This window comes from Eulemur rufifrons, chromosome 21, assembly GCF_041146395.1.
Source record: "Eulemur rufifrons isolate Redbay chromosome 21, OSU_ERuf_1, whole genome shotgun sequence".
NCBI classification, from domain to species: domain Eukaryota; kingdom Metazoa; phylum Chordata; class Mammalia; order Primates; family Lemuridae; genus Eulemur; species Eulemur rufifrons.
The window spans coordinates 3,969,938-3,992,499 of NC_091003.1; the positions used below are offsets into that span (position 1 = coordinate 3,969,938).

Sequence of the window (22,562 nt, forward strand, 5' to 3'; positions counted from 1 at the left end):
CAACGAGTTGTGGCAACCCACTCGAAGTGTCACCTACCAGGGAAGCCCATTAGAGACTCCATACTCAAGGCTTTCCCTGGGGACCAGTCATGTAAGCACCGTCTGCCTGGCACTTGCCAAAATCCCAGACGGACAGTAGGAAAGTTGGTGTCTGGCATAAACCACACTGTACCAACGGCCCGGGCACCATGAGCCACTGTCACCAGGAAATGGAGAGAACCCTCCCGAAATCCAAGTGTCCAACACCAGCACGGGGCCGGGCATGCAGGCAGCCTTCCCCAGGGCCCAGTGGCGAATAGCGCAGGCTCGGAGGGCTCAGTGGGTCCTAAAGGGGCCCTGCAGCAGCTTCTGCCTCTGTCGTTGTCGCAGAAGCAGCCGCCGACAATGGCAGTGGGTGGGCGTGGCTGTGCCACGGTGGATGCTGAAATGGGAATTTCATATCATGCCCATGTTTCTTGGTGTATTCTTTGCATTTTTCCTGACCATTTGAAATTGTAAAAAGCATTCTTAGCTCATGGACTGTACTGAAACAGGCAGGTGGGCTGCCTGGCTTTGGCCCTCGGGCCAGAGTTTGCTGACGGGGTGTAGACAACCTTTGCAAGAATACCCCAGACCCTGCAGAGTGGCTGCCTCGGGGGAGGAGAACGAGAGAGGAGGGACAGGGGCTGGGACGGCACTTGTATTTTATGTCCTTTTGTGATTCTTTTTTTAAACTATGTGTTTATTACCTTTAAGAAATTATTAGAACGTGAAGGAGATCGTGGTAAATTTCCACGGAACCAGATCACTATGGTTCATTTTAGGAAATGCTAGCTGTTCACTTTTCTCGATGTGGAGACTGACTTTTAGATGAGGAGCCTTTAAAAAAAAATAAACCAAGAGTCAAGACAGTATCTCCAGAAAAAGTCAAAACTTAATCCATTCACACATATTCTAAGCCCCTGGATGTTGGCAGATGTGTGGCTCTCGGTGTTCAGGTAGGAAGGTGGTAATAAGGAAGTAGAGTACAGTCCCCCATTAAGACTCTCTTTTGGTTACAAGTGAAGTAAGATGTGCTCCAAACTGCCTTAGGCAAAAAGGGAATTTATGGGCCTGTGTTGCTGAAAGGGCAAGTTTCAGGTATGGCTTGATCCAGGTGCAAGCCAGGTTGTCCAGATGTGTGTGGGCTCCAAGAGTGGGGGTGCTCTCAAGAGCACATGTGGTCCTGGTACCAAAGGATCAGAGAATGTTCTGGCTGCCACTCTAGGGACCCTCCTGGGCCTGAGCATTTCTCTACATGGACTCTCTGCCTTGAGGCCTGGCTAAGTCAGGGGAGGAAGGGCCAGCCATGCCACCCCTGACCTGTGGTGTCCCTCCGCTCTGCAGAGCGCCTCGATGATGATGGAGGACAGGCCCATGAGCCTGAAGCTGATGATGACCCTGGCCTTCACCACCCTGGGCCAGCGCGCCTTCATGAACCGCACCGTCAGCGAGATCATGTGGGGCTACGACGACCCCCTCATGAACCTCATCAATAAGTACTTCCCAGGCATGTTCCCCTTCAACGGCAAGTTCGGGTTATTTGCCGAGGTAAGTGTGGCCCGGCGAGAAGATACACATTCGGGGCCTGTGCCTTGTCCTTCACTGACACAGCCCAGAAAGCGGACGCCAGCTCTCCGGGAGCCGGCTGGGCCCCCAGGGGCTGTGGGTTGTAAGTGGCAGAGAACTTCACTCAAACTGGCTTAAGCAAAATAGGGAATTTGGGAGCTCATAGAACTGAAAACTCTAGGGTTCGATTCAGGCGCAGCTTGATCCAGGATCAAATGAAGTGTTTGGGGCTTAGCTTAGAAAACTGGATGCTTTGCTGCAAGAAAGGGAATGGCTGCTGGGGGCAGAGGACAAACACGGACTATGGCATTGCCCCGAGCGGCCTACTTTTTCTTAGTCTTCGCTGGTGGGGTCCGGAGCCAAGATCTGGTCCATGTAGGGTCTGATCCCCGACCTCTTGCCCCTGACCTTGGCGCAGTGCAGGTTTCAATGAGCCCTCCGGGTTGCTGTAGGCTCACCCTTCTCTTTGGGCTCTGTTGACCTGGCGTACAGTGTGGGTGGTGGTGGTGGGAGGGATCGTGATTCTATACCTGCACGCGACAGACACTTAATACATTTTTGTCCAGGATGACAGGTTCTGGTTATGTGGGTAAATTGTCAAGTTTGGGGTAAATGACATGATTCTGTAAAAGCATCTTGTAAGTTCTGAAGTGCTTTGCAAATTAAAGTTCTTACAGGGTCACTAGCATGGTTGTAAGCAGTAGGCTGTTCATGGTTGGTGTGGTGGCTTCATGGTCTTAATTGATCTATTAATAGCAGCCTTCTACTTTTCTGCTCTGCCCTTGTTAGGGTGTGGTTTCCATACCCAAGATAACCTCATGGCCCAGGACGGCTGCTAGAGCGCCTGCTATCACGTTCACTTTCCAGGCAGCACAGCAGGAAAGAAAAAATAGAGGGGGGTTGGGGGGCAAGTGGAGGAGCTGAGAAAAAAACAGCATGTCCCAGCTGCCTCCCTCTCAGGAAGGGAGAAAACCAATTTCCATTTACTTTGCATTGGCCAGAACTGAGTCCCGTGGCTGCCCCTGACTGCAGGAAAAGCTGGGACTGTAGCCTTTTAGGTGGGTGTGCTGATGCCCCAAGAAAGCTTTGGGTTTAGTTATGGAGGAGAAAGGAGAGAGTGGACTTTCGGTAGTAACTATTAATAGCAGTGTCTGATATGCTTTGGCTATTGTAATTGCGATTTAAAGATCCTACTGGGTGAGCATTTATTAATAATATCAATACTAGGCCAGGCGTGGTGGCTCACGCCACCTAGCACTTTGGAAGACCAAAGCAGGAGGATTGCTTGAGCCCAGGAGTTCGAGGCCAACCTGAGCAAAAGCAAGACCCCGTGTCTACAAAAAGTAGAAAAATTAGCTGGGCATGGTGGCGCATGCCTGTAGTCCCAGCTACTCGGGACGCTGAGGCAGGAGGATCACTCACGCCCAGGAGTGTGAGGCTGCAGTGAGCTATGATGATGCCACTGTACTCTAGCCTGGGCAACAGAGTGAGACCTGATCTCAAAAAAAATAAAAATAAAAATAAATAAATAAATAAATAATAGGCCAGGTGCAATAGCTCGTACCTGTCATCCCAGTGCTTTGGGAGGCTGAGGGGGGAGGATCCCATGAGCCCAGCAGTTCGGGGCTGCAGTGAGCTATGATAGTGCCACTGTACTCCAGCCTGGGCGGCAGAGTGAGCCTGTCTCTTAAAATAAAGATAACAATAATAACATAGACTGGCGTTTTGAGCTCCTACTGTGTCCAGGGCATCGTGCTCAGCCCTTTTTACACACTAGCTCCTTTAACACCCCAGTGCCCATCTCTGGGGGCTCCTGTTCCCCTCGCCTCGTGCTGGCTGAACGCTACCAGCTGGCCTTGGCAGCGTTCCTCGGTGCGCCTCTAGGTTCTGCCCTGCAGCAGCTCCTGTCCTCGTGGGCTTTCGTGTTTGTTCTGGATTCGAGACCTGCTTCTAGGAATTGCCTTTGGAGTGCCAAGGCCTGGAAATGCTGCACAAACTTTGGGTCCCAGACAGGTCAGGATAGGCCGGGTGATGCGGCTGTGACAAGCAGCCCCCAGAGCTCAGAACAGTGATTATTTCTTTCCTTTTTACTCCCCATGTCCAGTATGAGTGCCCGGGGGCCCTCACTCGTGGTCAGGCAGGGACCCGGGCCGAGGGAGGCTCTGTCTGGGCCCACTGCCACGGCCCGCTGGCAGCAGCAGAGAGCCTGGGGAAGGGCACGCGCACTGTCCCTAAACGTCCTCCCCAAGTGACATGCCACTTCTGCTCTTCCGTTGATCACACAGCTCACCTGCCAGTGCTTTGATTGGGGCGGGGCGGGGCGGGGGGCCATCCCGCCGCTCACCCGGGAGGGCAGGCAGACCCTCCTGGAGTCAGGAAGGGAGGTGGGAGGCTGCAGCCCACAGTGTCCAGGGGGGTGTCCGTCCTGGAGAGCCCCCAGCCCTCCTCCTCTCGATCCCCAGATGCCGGGGGTGGGGCAGCGAACCGCACGACGGCCTCGTCCTCCTGGAAGGGGGAGCGGGGCACAGTCCGGAACCGAACGGGTGGCTCGGTGGCCTGCCTGGTCCTTCACCCCATCCTGAGGCTTATTAAAGACGCTGTTCCCTGCTGTGTCTGCAGCTCAACAACTCCGACTCCGGGCTCTTCACTGTGTTCACGGGGGTCAAAAACTTCAGCAGGATCCACCTCGTGGACAAGTGGAACGGACTGAGCAAGGTGGGGCGAGAGGCAGGCCCCCTGCCGCCGGGGGACGGGAGGGCGGGTGGCATCTGTCGTGAGGAGGGGACGGGGAGGGTCTCTGGGAGTTGGGATGTCACCTGTGGTGAAGGCTCCGCCAGCTGGAGGGCCAGGCGGGGACTGGAGACTCCTCCAGCGCCTGGTGTCTGCCAGGAACTGAGCTCTTTAATTCCTTTGATTCTTCTTTTGTGCAAAAATGTTTTCAAGGCCGGGCGCGGTGGCTCACACCTGTAATCCTAGCACTCTGGGAGGCCGAGGTGGGCGGATCGTTTGAGCTCAGGAGTTCGAGACCAGCCTGAGCAAGAGCGAGACCCCATTTCTACTAAAAATAGAAAGAAATTATATGGACAGCTAAAAATATATATAGAAAAAATTAGCCGTGCATGGTGGTGCATGCCTGTAGTCCCAGCTACTCGGGAGGCTGAGACAGGAGGATCGCTTGAGCTCAGGAGTTTGAGGTTGCTGTGAGCTAGGCTGATGCCACGGCACTCACTCTAGCCTGGGCAACAGAGTGAGACTCTGTCTCCAAAAAAAAAAAAAAAAAAAAAAAAAAAATGTTTTCAAAACGCCGCTCTAGAAATGCAGGAAGACAAGCACATTAAAAAGCCAAACAATAGAGAGATACACAAAGGGGGCCTTCTGCCACCTCTCCGCCCCGCCCTCACCCCAGCCGTCTGGGAAGCCTGCGGTTGCCAGTCCGGGATGTTTCTTCCTGTCTGTCCTTATCCATCTGCACGCCTGGCTGTGCACGGACAACGGTGGGGTTTTGTCCTCCTTTAATGAAATCATGTTACGTGCATGGTTTTGCAACTTGCTTTTTTCACCTTCGTGGCCTTTTCCCAACATTGGTGGCAACGATTGTGTAATGTCACACCTTTCGCCTACTGAGTCTCACCGTGGTCATTGCCGCGGAGGCGCCGAGGGCTGGGCGTCTGCAACCCGCAATAAGTAATAAGCGTTCTTGGCGGACGCTGTTCACATTCTCTGTGGCTTGTGTGTCTCGGTAGAACACACATGTGCACAGGATTTACAAAATTCTCATCACGCAGAGGGTCCGAGAGTGGAGGTCTCACTCCACAGAAGCAACTGTTCTGATCGGTTCTCTTTTGAGGTCGCCCAGGGCGGCTGCCATCGTGATTTTATGTCATTTACCCGTGTGCCACCATTTCCTGACTTCACCTGTTTTTAGGAGGTGTCTTTTTTTTTTTTTTTTTTTTTTTGAGACAGGGTCTCACTCTGTCACCCAGGCTGGAGTGCAGTGGCGTCATCACAGCTCACTGCAGCCTCCAACTCCTGGGCTCAAGCGACCCTCCCGCCTCAGCCTCCCGAGTAGCTGGGACTACAGGTCCCACCACCACACCCAGCAGGTTTTTCTGCTTTTTGTAGAGACAGGTCTTGCCCTTGCTCAGGCTGAGGAGATGCTCTTGACTTCCACTCTGAGGATTGAGGGTGGTGGACACCCCACCTCCCTCTCTTCTGATCACTGTGCTGCTTGCTTGATGCAGCCTGGAGATGAGAGTGATGGGCCCACCTTACAGAAGGAGGAACTGAGTCCCTGGCCGAGTTACACGTGCAGGGGTCCACAATCAGGGCACGGGAAGCTGCAGTGGGTGCTCCGTCTGTCTCTCTGTCTGTCTGTCTACACAGCCCACTGTGCCAGCACTGGGAATTGAGTGGTGATGTCTACACCGGGGCAAGTTAGGTGTGCGGCGCCCTTATGAAGGGGCCTCGGCTGTCCGAGTGATCGGGTCCGAATGCTTCCCCTAGGTCAACTTCTGGCATTCCGACCAGTGCAACATGATCAACGGGACGGCCGGGCAGATGTGGGCGCCGTTCATGACGCCTGAGTCCTCGCTGGAATTCTACAGCCCCGACGCCTGCCGGTAATGCTGCTGGCCTCCGGGGAGGCTGCTTCCTGGATGGCTCATGGCCCAATCAAGTGGCTTTTCTTGTGCACTCGGGAAGCGTTTTGACTCGTGTATTTAACTCCTTTGCCCCTGGCGCTGTCTTGAATTCTCTTTGGCTGCACCTTGAGGAGCCAGCGTGCGACCCCGAGGCTGTGCAGGCCCAGAGAGCGGCTGCTGGCTGGGGTCCGGGCCCGGTGGTGCTGGTCAGGGAGCGGGACATGGCTGAGGTCGCAGGGGGCCGCGACACGCAGGCAGGAGGTCAGCTCCCTCTGGCAGAAAGATGACGTGAAAAAGAAGAAAAGCCGCAGAGTTACTGCTTGGGTTCTGCGAGGTCAGCTGACTCTGCTTGGCCCCTGGGGGCTCATAGCCTGGGGGCCCTGCTTGGGACCAGACATGTCTCGTGGGCCCTGGCTGGGGCAGGAGTAGGCGCTGGCTCCCGGAGCCCTCCTGTGGCCATTGCTGCGTCCTCTGCTCTACTCTGGTCACTCTGGAAAAGTCATCACCGTGAACCCTGGCGTAGCTGCCCATGGGTCGGTTGGAGACAATGTCCCCTTTATCCCTAACTACCTCGGTGGCATTTCCTAAAAACAAGGCCGTTTTCTGATGGACCCACTGTGCTGTTTTCAAAACGAGGAAGCTTGACATGACATAACGCCATTGTCTAAGCTGGCACTTTCCAATAAAGATATTAATGCAAGTCCCATGTGCAGCTGGAAATTTTCCAGCAGCCGCACGATAGAAATAGTAACAAGAAATTGCTGAAATTATTTTTGGCGCCATGTTTTATTTGGCCCGGTATTTCCAAAACATTATCGTTTCAAATAACATTGAAAAGAGTTTTTAAAATGTGGGTAGCGAGTCTTAGCAACCTGGAATGTGTGTTACACTTAGGGTACGTCCCCATTTGGGTTTCCCCGTTTCAAGTGCGGGGCAGCCTCGGGGATGAGTGGCTGCCGGGCACAGAATGGGTGGCACGGTGGGGACGTGCCTTCAAGAAAGCACGGCAGGATGAACGGACAGAGGGTGAAGGGGGTGGGCGTGGGGGCAGTGCTGCCACTGCGGAGTTGACAGCTGAGCTGAAGAACTGAAACCTGGTTGGTGGAGATTGAGGGAAGGACAATCCCGGCAGAGGGAGCAGCGGATGCAAAGGCCCTGGGGCAGGAGGGAGCTGGGGGAGTGGTAAGGCCGGGCCGGGCCAGCAGAGGGTGGGCAGGGGCTAGAGACCCCGTAGAAGCTCGTGTGCCGTGGTAAGGACGACGGGTCCTAACTGCAGGTTAGACGGAAAAGGACTGTCGGGTTTCAGCGGGGCCGGGACGTACCCTGTTCTTGTCTTAAGGCTTCCCCTGACCATGGGGAATAAACTGGCCTTGCGTGGGGAGGCAGCCTCGGGGCAGGGAGGCCAGTGAGGAGGCCGCTGCGGTTCCTGTGACCCAGGAGGTGGCAGCGTGGGTGGCGGGACGTGGCTGGGTTGGGGCAGCCTTCGGCAGGGCCTGGCTGCAGCCGCGTGGGCCAGGTGTCCTCTCTCACCTCGTCTGTCCCCGCAGGTCCATGAAGCTCATCTACAAGGAGTCGGGGGTATTTGAGGGCATCCCCACCTACCGCTTCGTGGCCCCCAAAACCCTGTTTGCCAACGGGTCTGACTACCCACCCAACGAAGGCTTCTGCCCGTGCATGGAGTCCGGCATCCAGAACGTGAGCACCTGCAGGTTCAGTACGTGTCGTCCCCGGGGGCAGGGGGGTGCGAGGGGGCGGCCGGGGGTTCGTCTGCCCCACACCTGCGACCTCTGGCCTCCGCGCTCTCGGTCCTCCATTGGGTTGGAGATGATGCGGGCGGCAGAAAGGTGACACGGAAAAGAGGAAATGCCGTGTGTGTTAGAACAACTCGGGTCTATCGCCCGGCAGTCCCACAGCCCAGCCTGCCTGGGGCCCCCTGGGCTAAGACCAAGGAAGCCGCGTCCCCTCTGGGGGCTCTCAGGGAGAGCCGGGGTCCCTGCCTTTTCCTGCGCTCCTCCCCTCCCGGGCCCTTCCTCCACCTTCAAGGCGGGCAGTGCGGTGCCCGTCCCCCCCACCCTCTCTCTGCACCCCTTCCCCATTTTAAGGGCTCCCTGGGTGACCCTGGACAACCCATCTTAAAGGTGGCCAAAGAGCCACCTTTATTCCCCCTCGTCCTGTTACCTAACTTAGCCGGAGGCTCCGGGGGATTAGGGTGTGGACGTCTTCCGGTAGGGGCATTCGTCTGTCCTCCCACACTGAGACTTTTTTTTTATTTATTTATTTTTCTTTTTTGAGACAGAGTCTCACTCTGTTGCCCAGGCTAGAGTGAGTGCCGTGGCGTCAGCCTAGCTCACAGCAACCTCAAACTCCTGAGCTCAAGGGATCCTCCTGTCTCAGCCTCCTGAGTAGCTGGGACTACAGGCATGCGCCACCATGCCCGGCTAATTTTCTCTATATATGTATTTTAGCTGTCCATATAATTTCTTTCTATTTTTAGTAGAGATGGGGTCTCGCTCTTGCTCAGGCTGGTCTCGAACTCCTGAGCTCAAACGATCCGCCCACCTCGGCCTCCCAGAGTGCTAGGATTACAGGCGTGAGCCACCGCGCCCGGCCCACACTGAGACTTTTAACTCACAAGTGAGGCTTGGTGGGAGGGGCCCTTCGCCTGGGGTGTGAAGAAGTTGGTGACAGCCCTCTTGTTCAGCAGGATGTGATTATTGGTGCTGGCGTAATGTCCCCTGGCATCTTTGGGGCCAGTCCCCGAAACATGCCTGCCTCAGTTGCTCAATTTGGATCCTCAGGTGTTGTTCCCCAACCCCACCCTGCCCCCGTCCAGCCCATCAGCAAGCCCTGGTGGCCTTCCCCCCACACTGAGTCCTGAGCCCCTTCCTGTCTCCCGCCCGCCTCCCCCCACGCCCTGCCTCACAGCCCAGGCCATTGAAGGTCTCCCTTGGCATCCAGGCCCCTCTGGCTGTTCCCTGTCCTACGAAACATTCCCCAGACCGAGCAGCGTGGCCACCACTGGCCTTGTGTGGCTGTTTCAGTTGAAACTGGTTTCAGCAAATCAAATTAAGAAGGCAGTTCCTTCGTCACACTGGCCACGTTTCAAATGCTCAACAGCTGCCTGTGTCTAGTGGCTGCCACCTTGGACGGCAGGTAGAGAGTGTTTGCATCACCGTAGGAAGTTCTGCAGAGAGCGCTGCTCCCGCCAACAGCCAATGCAGATTGTCACCCACGCTTTGCTTAAGCTGTCCAGCAGCTCCCTCTGTGTTTGTGGAGAAGTCCAAACTCCTCACCGTGGCCGGGGGCTCTGCAGGGTCTGGTCCCGGCTGGCCTCTCTGATGTCATTTCTTCCCACACTGCTCCCACTCATTACTCTTCAGCTCCATTGCCTTCTCTCTGCTTCTAGAATATATCAAGTTCAGTCCCACCCCAGGGCCTTTGCACGGGCTGTTCCCCCTGCTTGGAGAGCTCCTTCTCTGGATTTCCCCGTCTTTTGGTCCGACCCTCTGTCTGACTGTGTCTTGCCCTTTGGGGTCTCTGGTCGAATCTGTGTCTTGCAGCTGGAGACGGTGATCCTGGGGGATTAGTCTGGGGTTGGGAGGAAGGACTGTCAATGGGTTGGATGGTTTCCCTAATTTTGGGCAGAACAGGGCACGTGGTGTGCAAAGGGTTGGGACTGGGGCCTGGAATGCCCAGCTCTGTCTCCTCATTGTAGCCAGACAGGCATTGTTCCCTATTTGTGCCATTTTTTCCTGCACCGGTATCTGGGAATTTCTGCTTGTAAGGAGGAGGGTGTTGGATCACCTGCTAGGAGGTGTGTTATAACAAGCGTGTGGCACTTGGCAGATGCTAGACTGGACTCCACTTGATTTGGGCCAAAAGGGCACTTCTTGTTTTGTTTAACCAAAAATTCTAGGGCAGATCCCTGTATCAGGCATGGATCCAGAGCTTGGATGGTGTCCGGAAACTGCCTGTCTCCAGGTTTTGGCTTGAAGTTCTGCCAGGTTGGCTTTGCTGCCAGGCAGGCTCTCCCACGTGGAGGCTCTGGGCTCACCTCCTCCCAGCTCTGAGCCCTGCAGAAAGGGGCCACCTGGCTCCTTTTCACTCCAGCAAAAGTCCCAGGGTTCTCTCTGCTTGGCATCCCATGCCCAGCTGTGGGCCAATCACTGTAGCCAAGGGTGGCCTATGCTGATTGGCCAGACTTGTGTCACATGCTCAGCCAGTTTCCATGGGTGGGGCCGGCCCCACTCAAAACACATGGCTGAGAATATGTGCTGACCCACGTGGAATTCCAGTGTAGACTAAATTGGGGGGTAAGTACCAGAAGATGGGGAAGAAACAATACACCCGTCCCCTCCAGAGGGCTTGGGACGTGGTGTGCACTGCCTCCTCTTAGCACACCTGCCAAAAGAATTTCGAAAGTACAAGGGAGTTTAAAAATACTCATTTAGGCCGGGCACGGTGGCTCACGCCTGTAATCCTAGCACTCTGGGAGGCTGAGGTGGGAGGATCACTCGAAGTCAGGAGTTTGAGACCAGCCTGAGCAAGAGCGAGACCCCGTCTCTACTAAAAATAGAAAGACATTATATGGACAACTAAAAATCTATATAGAAAAAATTAGCCGGGCATAGTGGCACGTGCCTGTAGTCCCAGCTACTTGAGAGGCTGAGGCAGAGGATCACTTAAGCCGAGGAGTCTGAGGTTGCTGTGAGCTAGGCTGATGCCACGGCACTCACTCTAGCCTGGGCAACAAAGTGAGACTCTGTTTCAACAAAAAAAAAAAAAAAAAAAAAAAAAAAATACTCATTTAAACAAAGTATTTTCTTTTAAATAGAAATATACATGTATACAGAGAAGTGTCCAAATGACACGCACAGTTTGAAACTCCACCAGGTGAACACACCCAGGTAGCTGGCACCCAGATCAGAGAACAGAACATGACGCTGTCCTCACCGCACCCCTCGCCCTCCTGACTTCCGCACCGGAGCTTGGCCTGTTTGGGGTCTTGGTATGAATGGAATGATGACTCCTGTTTTCTCCTTTCCTGGCCTCTTCCGTCCATCAGCACATGGTGCAGTCCGTCCCTGGCATCCCCGGTGGTTGGCATTCATCCCCTTCACTGCTGCGTAGGACTCCATTGTGGGAGCTGCCCCTTCCGTTGTCCACGGGCACCCGAGTCCCTGTTTTTGATCTCTGTCGTGGGGTTTGCATGTGTCATCTGGTGCACCTTGTCTGCACCTCTGTGGCGTGTTATCTGAGAAGAAAGGTGCCCATGTGTCTGAATTTCTGGGCCTTGAAAATTTCTTGGACTCAGACAACTCCCTCGCGTCAAACCTCCCTGCTACGTGAGCGCCTCCGACTTGCCCCATCGTGCCGATTAATTATCATCCCTGGCAATCCCAGGTGATTACGCCCGGTTAGATGCGCCATAAAGCAATAAATTGATTACCGCTTACTGCCCGGGCAGGTCTGGCTCAGCGCATTTGGAAATAAAATTGGAAGAAACACGTGCCCGAGTGCATGCACGCTCCCCGCCGGGCCCGGGCAGGCGCTGGCAGGCGGCTCCACCTCCCATGGCGTCCGTCTGGGCTTGCAGGCCGGACGGGGCTTGTCTGAGATTCCTCCAGGGCCTGGCTTGGTGGCCGCCTCCTTTACTGAGGGTCCCCAGAGTGTCACCGCCTGTAAAGATGGGGTCCCCGTGTTTGCTCTGTGGGTTTGCTTTCTCGGTTGAGGCTGGAGAATGGGAGACGGGGCTTTCCAAGTTATGGGGGACATTGTCCCTGTGGGTGCTCGATGACTTCCGAGCAAGTAAGAAAGAGCTCCTGTCTCCCATTCCTTTCCGTCCTTCCCGTTACTTCCAGGAGAAAGTCTCTGCGGGTGCCGACAGGGCTGGAAGACCTTTCTACACTCGTCAGTCTGGTTTTTTGTTTGTTTGTTTGTTTGTTTGTTTTTAACAGAGAAAGAGCAGGGCTCCCAGTCAAAACCTTGCGCAGGTAACAGCATCTAGTTAGAACCGACAACATTCATTGGTTTCTGTTGTATTGATCCTAACGTTGACTTTCTTTTTTTTTTGTTGAGACAGAGTCTCACTTTGTTGCCCAGGCTAGAGTGAGTGCCGTGGCGTCAGCTTAGCTCACAGCAACCTCAAACTCCTGGGCTTAAGCGATCCTACTGCCTCAGCCTCCCAAGTAGCTGGGACTACAGGCATGCGCCACTATGCCCGGCTAATTTTTTCTATATAGATTTTTAGGTGTCCATATAATGTCTTTCTATTTTTAGTAGAGACGGGGTCTCGCTCAGGCTGGTCTCGAACTCCTGACCTTGAGCAATCCACCCGCCTCGGCCTCCCAGAGTGCTAGGATTACAGGCGTGAGCCACCGCGCCCGGCCTCTAACGTTGACTTTCTAAACATTTGTGGCAAGTGTTCGCCAGTGACGGTGCGGGTGTCAAGCTCTCGTGTAAAATACAGACATTTCAGGAAGGCAGCGGCAGTTGGGTCAGAGAAGCGCCCTGGGTGCTAGTGCGGGGGTGGGTGTGGGCTGTGGCCGCATCGCAGAGGGCTGCAGGGAATGACGTCTGAGAATCGGTCAGGGAAGAGATGTACAAGGACGCTGAGAAAATTGAAACCCGACAGCGATAAGATCCCAGCTTCTATTCCAAACCGGAGCCTGGCTCTGCTAAGGAAAGCAGAAATAATCTAGAAATGCAAGGTTGTGTGACGCCTGTTGGCATGAATGCCGCCCACTGGCCGGCAGGGAGGGAGCAGCGGGTGGTTTGAGGGAAGGACGTATTCGTGTATTTGATTCGTTTTTTCTTTTCTTTTTATTGAGGTGAAATCCACATAACAAAATTAACCATTTTGAAATGTACAGTTCTGTGGCATTTAGCAGTCACATTGTTCTGGAACCTCTCTCTAGTTCCAGAACATTCCCGTCATCCCAAAGGAGACCCCTAGCTGTTAAGCAGTCGCTCCCCACTGCCGTCCCGCAGCCCGGGTACTGCAGCCTGCACTGCCTGTGGCTTTGCTCTCCTGGGTCTCCAGGAGGTCCCGAGACAGCCTCGCTGTGCCTTGTGACCCGTCGTTCTCCCGGCCCGTCGCTGTCCGGAGGATGAGTCGGCATTTGCCTTGTTCCGTCAGTCGATGGCGGGGTTTGGCCTCACGTTTCTGCGTGTGAATTTCTCACTCAGAGGGGCAAGGCTGTCCCCACTGACACACGCTGGCGTCTGGCCGCAGACGGCTGCTGGGAGAGGAGCAAAGCAGGTGTGTCACCTCCCTCCTGTGGACACGGTGACCTGGCCACAGGTGTGCACACCTGAGCTCTCTGGTGGTCACTGCGCTACCTGCAGAGGACAGTCTGGGCCGCTTGGCTTGGCCCTGGAGGCGCCCTCCCCACACCCGAGTTCAAACCCGGCCTCGACTTACCTTTCTGTCCTCACCTCCGAGACTCCCCTTCATGCTCTGCCCTTCTCACCTCCCTGTGCTTGCTCTGCCGTCCCCTCGCCCGGCGTCTGTCAGAGACCCTGTCCCCTTCCTTGCTTTGGCCTCTCGCTCTCCTCCAGCACAGAGCTTGTCCCCTGCCGTGTCCCAGTACCCGGGGCCTCTTTATGCCGTGAAAGGAGGGGACCCTCCCTGCCTGGTCATTGGTGTCCGAGTCTTGTCATCGTCACGGGCTGCCCTGGGGTCTACAGCGCCGTCTCATCAGCTGCGTGTCCGTCGTGCCCCGCTCAGGCCTGGCCCGAGGTGGCCCTGCATGTGCTGACCCGCTCCCCTCATCTGACTCCCCTTCTCTGCCCCCTGCCTTCTAGATGCCCCCTTGTTTCTCTCCCATCCTCACTTCTACGACGGGGACCCGGTCCTGGCGGAAGCAGTGACGGGCCTGCACCCTAACCAGGAAGAACATGCCCTGTTCCTGGACATCCACCCGGTGAGCCTACTGTCCGCCTGCGGGGGGTGGCGCTTGGTGCACACGCGGCCCCCCTCTCCCCTCACGGGCACAGCGCTGCGCCAGGGCTGGGGGGACGGGAAGTCTGGCTTGCTTTGGCACCGGTAGCTTCTAGAATAGTGAGCCCTCAAAGGTCCTTACTTTACCCTGACTCCATAGTTCAAGAATTTATTATCCCTTTATAAGGGGCTTGGTTCTATAAAAGGGCCATAAGGCAGTAAATTAATTAGCAATTATCAGCTGGTGCGTCTCCTGCAGATTAGCCAGAAGCAGCCCTCTGGCTGTGTCAAGATGCCATAAAGATCTTAGGTATCAGCAGAGCCTGGAACATCTTGCTGATATATCAGATTGTGGCGAACTTGTCCCCTGTGAAGTTCTGCCTGCGGTCAGGGACCCGGAGGGTATCAGAGCTGTACACTGGCCGCCTCGGGGACAAGCCCGCGGCCAGTGGCCTCTTTTTCCTGCACATCTGCTCGCTGTAAAATGTGCCCAGTTAGACTCAGTGGCTTCCACCATTCCCACAAAAATTCCGTGGGTCTCTGTTTCCTGAGTGGACACTCAGGTTTTCTCATATAGATAGGCCTTTGTCAAAAAATTAATTTTTTAAGTTGAAAAATAAACATTGTATATATTGGTGGTCTACAACATGGTAGTATCATGTATATATACATTGTAGCATGGCTAAGTGGAGTTAATTAATGTATCTATCGCCTCACTTGGTTACTTTTTTCCTGTAGCGTAAAAATACTTAAGACCTACTCCCTTAGTAAATTTCAAACCTACTAAGTGACATCGTTACTAAGTGTCCTCACCCGGTTGTCGGCTGCATCTCCCAAAGGCATTCCTCTGGCATAGCTGGAACTTTGTACCTTTCGACCAACATCTCCCCAACCCCGCACTGCCCAGCTCCGCCGGCAGCCACCGTTCTGCCCTCTGCTTCTGCGAGCTCCACCTGTTTAGATTCCACCTGTAAGTGAGACCTCGCAGTATTTACCTTTCCGTGTCTGGCTTATTTCACGTAACACAGCATCCTGCGTGTTCGCCCGTTTTGTCACAAACTATAGGATTTCCTTCCTTATTAAGGCTGAGTAATATTCCCCTGTGTGTGTGTGTGTGTGTACACACCACATTCTCCTTGCCCACTCATCCAGCAACGGACACTCGGTTGATTCCATGTCTTGGCTGCTGTGAATGACGCTGCAGTGAGCGTGGGAGAGCAGACACCTCTTCAGCTCACTGATTTTGCTCCCCTTGGATGCCCACCCGGCCGCGGGGTTGCCGGGTCGTGTTCTGGTTCTGCCTGTAACCGTCGCAGCAGGCCCCACGGCCTCCACGCCGGCTGAGCTCCCCCACAGGCCGTCCCGCACCGTTCTCCTCTGCCCTCCTCAGACCGTCCTAGCCGGGCCCCCACCCTGGCCCTGCCCAGCATTCTCCCTTCTCTCTTTAAGTCATTTTACTGCCTCCTTTGCGGAGCTGGCTTCTGGAGAATTCCACTGTGAACATAGTCTGTTCTGTGCTCTCACTGGTAGCTTTCATTTTTGTGTGTGGATTGCCTTTTTCCTCCACGTCAAGGAAAAGGGAGTGAGGTCTGGGAGGCCAGAGAGAGGCAGACGCTGTTCTGCATCAGCTGCCTCAGCCGCTGCCTCCTGCCCTCTGCCTCCAGGTCAGCTTAGCTGGAGGCAGACAGGGAGAGGAAGCAGCCTCTGCATTTTGGTTTTGATCTGGGCTCGTTGGGAGGAGGACCCAGGAATCAGTTTGCTGCCCGGTGGACATGAGCCTCGAAAACTGAATGGAAGCTGCTTCTGTGGCTCCTGTTTTGCTCCTGGAACCAGGAGGGGTGGGCTCCTGGGTCCAAGTTTCTGTTCTCGGTGGTGCATGGAACGGGGGCCCGGGGGGCAGGGTTGCCTGCTAAGAGGTGGCCTGACAGTAGCTGGGGGCATGAGCCAGGGAAGGCATGGGACAGATTTCTTGGGGAAGGAAGTGGAGACCCCAGAATGTGAAGTGTGTTCCAGAGAGGGGAAGAGGATGGCAGGTGGTTTCGGGGCTCCCAAGACCATCCCCAGGCTCGATGATTCTAGAGGAGGACTCAGAACTCAGCTTTGGGGGTGCTCACAGCTGACATTATCACAGCCGGAGGGCACAAAGCAAAACCAGCACAGGGGGGGAGTCAGGGAGAGACCAGGCTCGAGCTTCCAGAGTCCTCTCCCGGTGGGGTCACACAAGACGCACCTAATTCCCCCGGCAGTGAGGTGTGACGACTGCACAAAGTGTTGTCTAACAGGAAAGCCCACTGGAAATTCAGTGGCCAGGGTTTTTATTCAGGGCTGATCACGTGGGCATCTCTGCCTGGCATGTACCAACATTCCAGACTCCCAGAAGGAAAGCAGGCGTCCCGCAAGACCGTGTTGCTTGCACAGTCTAGGCGATGGTGGGAACCCTTCTGAAGTCGGGATTCCCAGACCCCAGCCAAGGGCCAGTCTTGCCGGCAGCCCGTCTAAGGCGGGCAGCCCCAGGCCTGCCGTGTGGGCTCTTTTCTACGCACGGTGACCTCACTCTCGTCCTGCCAGGTTCTCAAGTTCAAACTCTCTGCGGTCCTGAGAGGAAGGCCTTTGACTAGCTCCTTTTTGCCGTAGGGCGTGGGAAGGGCCTCAGAGTGCTGGGCTGCAAGGGAAGATAATGTCCTTTCCTGATAGTGATAATGGCACAGGCATTTATGGCCGGAGTGCGGCTGTCTTGCATACTTTATTTTATCCTTGCAAAAATGCCCTGAGGTGGGTAGAGTTATCTCTGTTTTGCAGATAGGGAAACCGTCACTTCTGTTATTTACTTTTTACAAAAGTCATCTCGTTAAAAAAATTTTTTTTTCTGCACAAAGGAAGCTTTCTGTTACTACCCCAAGTAGGAAATTGTAAAGATTCTCCAAAGAAAGAAGATAACCGTGAAAATGAACAAGGACAATGTATCGTCAGGCTCCACGCAGCGGACTGGTGGTGCCGGCCGGGGGCGCTGAGCCGGCAGCCGGCGCTCGGTGCCATCGCTTGGAAAATGGAGATTTTAGGGCATAGGAGAGCGGCACGAAAGGCCATGCACACTGCTGGCTGGGACTTTCTCTTCGGAATAATCCGGAAAAGTTGGGAGTGAATTGAGAAGAGAGATCGTTTAATGTGGAGGCTGGAAGGGGGCATCTGGAAAATGTCATTCTGTACCTTGGGAAACAGTCTTAAGGGGACAGAGGAGAGGGATTAGTTTTTGGTTTTTCCCCCCATTCTGAGAGGGGCTTGCTTTATAGAAGGGCCCCCTGAGCCTGCGGCTCTGAGAGCTGTTTCGGAAGCAGGTACTTCCCCGTGACAACTGGGGACCCGCGGCGGCGGCCCCGGCGCACGCGCACAGCATTTCTGGAAGAGCGGCCTCCCCCAACCTGCTGGTTGTGTTAGGTCGACCAGAGCAGGCTCCACTGGGCAGTCAAGCTGAGGCGCCCGCCCTCTTGAGTGGGACCAGGGAGGTGTCCAGGGAGCTCGAGGACAGCCAGTGTCCTCACTGTGTTTGTCGCTGCAGGTCACTGGGGTCCCCATGAACTGCTCCGTGAAGATGCAGCTTAACCTCTACATCAAGGCTGTCAAAGGCATCGGGTGAGTGGGGTCTGGGGGCTGGGGCCGTGTTGCTCAGGTAGAGGTCAGGGGCTCGGGACTCCAGTGGTCCCAGACTCTGGTGAGGTACCCCAGGAGCCAGGGCCTGGGGAAGGGAGATGGTCCCTCTCAGTCTTCGCCCAGGGAGAGTCTCAGCTTCCGGCCGAGGCCTGACTTGCATGCTCATCCCCCTTGCCCCGAAACTTAACGTTCCCTCCCACATTAGCCAGAATCTTCCACCCAGGCTGTTTCCCACTCAGCAGAGTGGCACAGAGGAATCCCTGGCAAGACCAAGTGCTTGAAAACAGAAACTTACCAGACAGCGTCCTTAAGTTTCACCATTGATGTTACACGAACTTTTTAAGCACTGATTTTTCTCTTTTTGATTTTTAAAATAACAACTTTATGGAGATGTAACTCACGTATCATAAAACTCATCCCTTTACAATGTACGATACAATTCAGCGATCTGTAGGCCGGTCACAGAGCTGTGCGTCCGTCACCACGATCGATTGCAGATTTTCGTCACCCATTAGCAATCGCTGTGCTTCTCCTCAGCCCCCAGCCAGCCACACACCCACCTCCTGTCTCTGCGAGTTCGCCTGACCTGGACATTTCACATAAACAGGATCATGTGCTGCGTGGTCTTTTGTGACTCGCTTCTCTCGCTTACGACAACGTTTTCAAGGTTCATCCAGGGCGTGGCACGGATCGATACATTTTTATGGCTGGATAATATTCCCCTGTAGAGACAGATCGCATTTTATTTATTAGTTGATGGATATCTGGGTTTGTACTTTTTGGCCCTTATGAATAATGCTGCTATGAACGTTCACGTATAAGTTTCTGGAGGGACATATGTTCTCATTTCCTTGGGTGTATACCTGGGGGTGGACTTGCTGGGTCACAGGGCAACTCTGTGTCTAACCTTTGAGGAGCTACCAGACTTTTCCACGGCCGCTGCACCATTTTGCATTCTCACCAGCAGTGTGGGAGGGTTCCGGTCTCCCCACATCCTCACCGGCACTCTACGTGTTGCTAGAACTGGGTCAGGGGGAGTACACTGATTTGTCGCCATGTCAGTGTCTGTACTTCTTAGCATACTTGAAATAGTTTTTTTCTTTTCTTTTTTGTCACTTTGTCGCCCGGGCTGGAGTGCCGTGGCGTCATCATAGCTCACTGTAACCTCCGACTCCTGGGCTCAAGCGATCCTCCTGCCTCAGCCTCCCAAGTAGCTGGGACTACAGGTGTGTGCCCCTGAGCTCAGCCCTAATTTCAATTTCACTTTTTAAAAAATCCTCTTAGCACCTGTAGTCCCAGCTACTTGGGAGGCTGAGGCAGGAGGATCGCTTGAGCCCAGGAGTCGGAGGTTGCAGTGAGCTATGATGACGCCACGGCACTCCAGCCTGGGAGACAGAGCGAGACTCCATTTCAAAAAAAAAAAAAAAATTCTCTTAGATTCCTGAGTTGCAGGAATGTGAGCATCTATTCAGCTTTGTAAAATGCCTCTCAGCTGGAAAGAATAACACTTTGTCAGAGACTGGCAGGGAATAGCAGCTGTCAGCTCATTGCCTTCACTCCCACTCTCGTGTTTTATTTTTGTATTTCCAGGCTGCTGGGGGCTGTGTTCCTGATGGATGAGAGGGTGGGGAGACAGCACCGGGCATGGCGAGGTGTTTGCCGCCCGAGCTCTCGCTCTGGGTTTGCCACGTGGCACCTGCGCTGCCACCTCAGATGCAGCCAGGCTTGGCAGGTGACCCAGACGGAGGAGCCCGGCAGGCAGGTTGGGGCTGGGGCCGAGGGTGCAGCCTGCCCAGCTCCCCCACTTGCTGTGACCTCCTGGGAGTGCGGGCCCCGTGTGGCCGCACCCTCGGCATTTTTTTACAAGGGCCCCAAATCTGGATCTTAACAGAAGCCCTCTCAATTTTCACCTGTTGGGAGGTAATTCACATGCTTGACCAGTGGTACACGGGGCAGCTGGATTCTGCCTGTCGGTGACCTGTGGGCCACTAACCTAACCTCCCTGGCAGGCTGGCAGCAAAGGACGGAAGGAAGTGGTGGCAACAGCAGATGTCCACTCCCCACCCAGTCCCGGGGCCAGGAAGGGTCTGGAGGCGCAGCCCCCGCTGCCGGGAGGCGGAGCTGCGGGGAGGCAGAGCTGTTTCTTGCTGTTTCTGTTTGGCTGTGACTGGGGGAGGAACTCAGTGCTCTTTGCTCACTACATAAAGGCAATGGAGTGGCGTGAAACCCGCGTGTAATTTACATCAGTTCTCACAAAGTCTTTCAGGGAAAAGTAGCAAAGTGAGTGGCACCTTCTGTTGTATTTCTGGGCTGTTTTCCACCGTTTTGGTCTGTCGGTGAAATGTGCAAACCCATCTCACGGCGAGATGCTCTACTTAATGGGTGGCCCAAGATGTTTTTTTTTTTTCTTTTTGGTAAAGACCCGGTCTCGCTCTTGCTCAGGCTGGTCTCAAACTCCTGACCTAGAGCGATCCTCCTGCCTCGGCCTCCCAGAGTGCTGGGGTTACAGGTGTGAGCCACCGCGCCTGGTGAGTCCAAGAGATTTTTGAGGACAAGTGTGACTGGGGGATTTGGGCTTTTTGTGTTAACTCTGGTACCTGCCCTCGAGGAGTTCCATCTGCCCTTGGCACTGCTCTGCCTTCCTTTCATCCAGACGGTGAAGTGACAGAATATTTGTGTGTCCGTTTGTTCTCTGCTGTTTAACAACAGTCACGACAACAATAAGTGCTTTTCTATGTTGGGTCGTTTTTAAGCACTTTACCCATATTATTGCATTTCATCCTCCCTAGAGCCCTAGGAGCAGCTGTGTTACAATCCCATTTTACAGAAGATGCACAGAGAGGCTAAGTAGCAGGCGCATGGGCACACAGCTAGTGAGAGACTGTGTCGGGGCCCCCGAGCCCACCCCAGACTTGATGGTTTGCTAGGAAGATTCACAGGACTCAGCACATGGTCATGCTCATGGTTATGATTTATTACAGCAAAAGGATTCGCAGCAAAGTCAGCAAAGGGGAAAGGGACATGGGCCAAGTCCAGAGGAAATGGCTCAAGCTTCCAGAGTCCCCTCCTAGGGGAGTCACAGGATGTCCTGAATTCCTCCAGCAATAAGTTGTGGCAACCCATGTGAAGTGTCAGCTACCAGAGAAGCCAGTTAGAGACTCAGCAGCCAGGGTTTTTGTTGGGGGCCGGTTATGGAGCCACCTCTGCTTGGCGGACACCCAAATTCCAGACTCTTAGAGGGAAAGCTGGTGTTCAATGTAAGCCTCGTTATTTGTGCAAATGGTTTAGACACAGAGAGCCGTCCTTATCAGTTAGGGAACGGCGGGAACCCTCCTGAAATCCAAGCTCCCGACACCAGCCAAGGCTGCCCTCGCCGCAGCCTGTCTAAGGAGACCCGTGCTGTGAACTCTTCCCCTCGCAGCGGGACGGGGTGGGGCTGGAACCCGGGCAGCTGGGGTGCAGAGTGTGTGCTGCTAACCTCCGCCCTACACGGCCTTCATTGCCAGGCACCTGTTGTGTGGGGGATCCTGTTGGGGGTGGGAGGTTGTGACCAAGCCTGGCGACCCGTGTGTCCCCTGGGGAAGGCCAGATGTGGGTGTGGAGCAGGGGCGGGGTGAGGGTTTGGGGTGAGACAAGGAAGCAGGGTTCGGCTAGATCTGTCCCGCCGAGGGCACGTGGGCACCAGCTCTGCGTATTTCAGTTTGGCTTGAGTGCCACACAGGGAGCGGGCAGGGAGGACTGTGGCTGCGGTGTGACAAGCCAGATGTGAGAGGCTCTGGGTGCTGGAGCAGGGTCTGTGATTCTCACCGGCCGAGCCTGGAGGGCATCTGAGTGTGGCCTGGGCGGAGCCAGGTGTGGGCAGGTGAGCAGGCCGAGGACCGCACATGGCAGGGTGCCTCGTGGGGCTGGGGTCCCACTGCTCCATCCTGGGTGCAAGTTGCTGCACTAATTTCCCGTTGCTGCTGTAACAAATTCACCACACGCTTAGGGGCACACTTTTAAAATTATCTTACAGTGCTGGAGGTCAGAAGTTCAAAGTGAGCCTTACCAGGCCCAAATGGAAGTGTCGGCAGGACTGTGTTCAGGAGGCTGATGGGGAGCATCCATCCGCTCCTTGCCTCTCCAGCTTCTAAGGGCCGCCTGCCTGCCTTCGCGCATGGTCTCAACCCTCACTCTGCCTCCTCACGGCCAGCGGCGCAGCATCCCCGGTCTCTCTGACTCTGACATCTGTGTCCCCTGTAAGGACCCTGTCATCCTCTGGGACAATCTTCCCAGCTCGAGAGCCCTGACTTAATCACACCTGCACGGTCCCCTCTGCCATGGAAGGGGACATTTTCACAGATGTTACCTTTAGTTGTCCTGCCTCCTTGGGCTGCTCTTGGCTGTGAAAGTTTGTCGTCTCCTTGTTCCTGACGGCCGTGACACTTGGGGAGTACTGGTTAGGTAGTTTGTGGGGGGATGCCTTCTACTGGGATTGTCTGACGTTTTTCTCGTCATCAGACTGGGGTTATGGGTTTTGGAATATAAATTTCCATTTTCAGTGCATCTTATCAAGGCTACATTCTGTCAACATACCGTGTCACTGTTGATGTTGAACTTGATCACCTGGATGAGGTAGTGTTTTCCAGGCTTCTCCATGTAAAGTTAACTCCACCCCCACTTGGATTATATTGTCGTTTAAACTGGACATGTAAGTTTTAATTTCACAGGTAATATGAATATATATCCCTGAGAGAAAAAATAAA

At 54.6% G+C, this 22,562-nt stretch overlaps 1 protein-coding gene across 10 annotated transcripts in view; it reads left to right on the forward strand.

Annotated features, from left to right (window-relative positions):
* The window catches only part of SCARB1 (scavenger receptor class B member 1), a 68,717-nt gene that overhangs the window by 36,658 nt on the left and 9,497 nt on the right, over positions 1-22,562 (forward strand). For 8 of the 10 annotated variants that reach the window (XM_069497114.1, XM_069497113.1, XM_069497112.1 and 5 more), the window contains exons 4-9: positions 1,366-1,569; positions 4,207-4,302; positions 6,091-6,206; positions 7,775-7,941; positions 14,034-14,152; positions 17,726-17,799. In XM_069497114.1, coding sequence (XP_069353215.1) covers positions 1,366-1,569; positions 4,207-4,302; positions 6,091-6,206; positions 7,775-7,941; positions 14,034-14,152; positions 17,726-17,799 — 776 coding nt within the window. The remainder of the gene's footprint in view (positions 1-1,365; positions 1,570-4,206; positions 4,303-6,090; positions 6,207-7,774; positions 7,942-14,033; positions 14,153-17,725; positions 17,800-22,562) is intronic. The other 2 variants (XM_069497119.1, XM_069497120.1) reach the window with 2 other exon arrangements.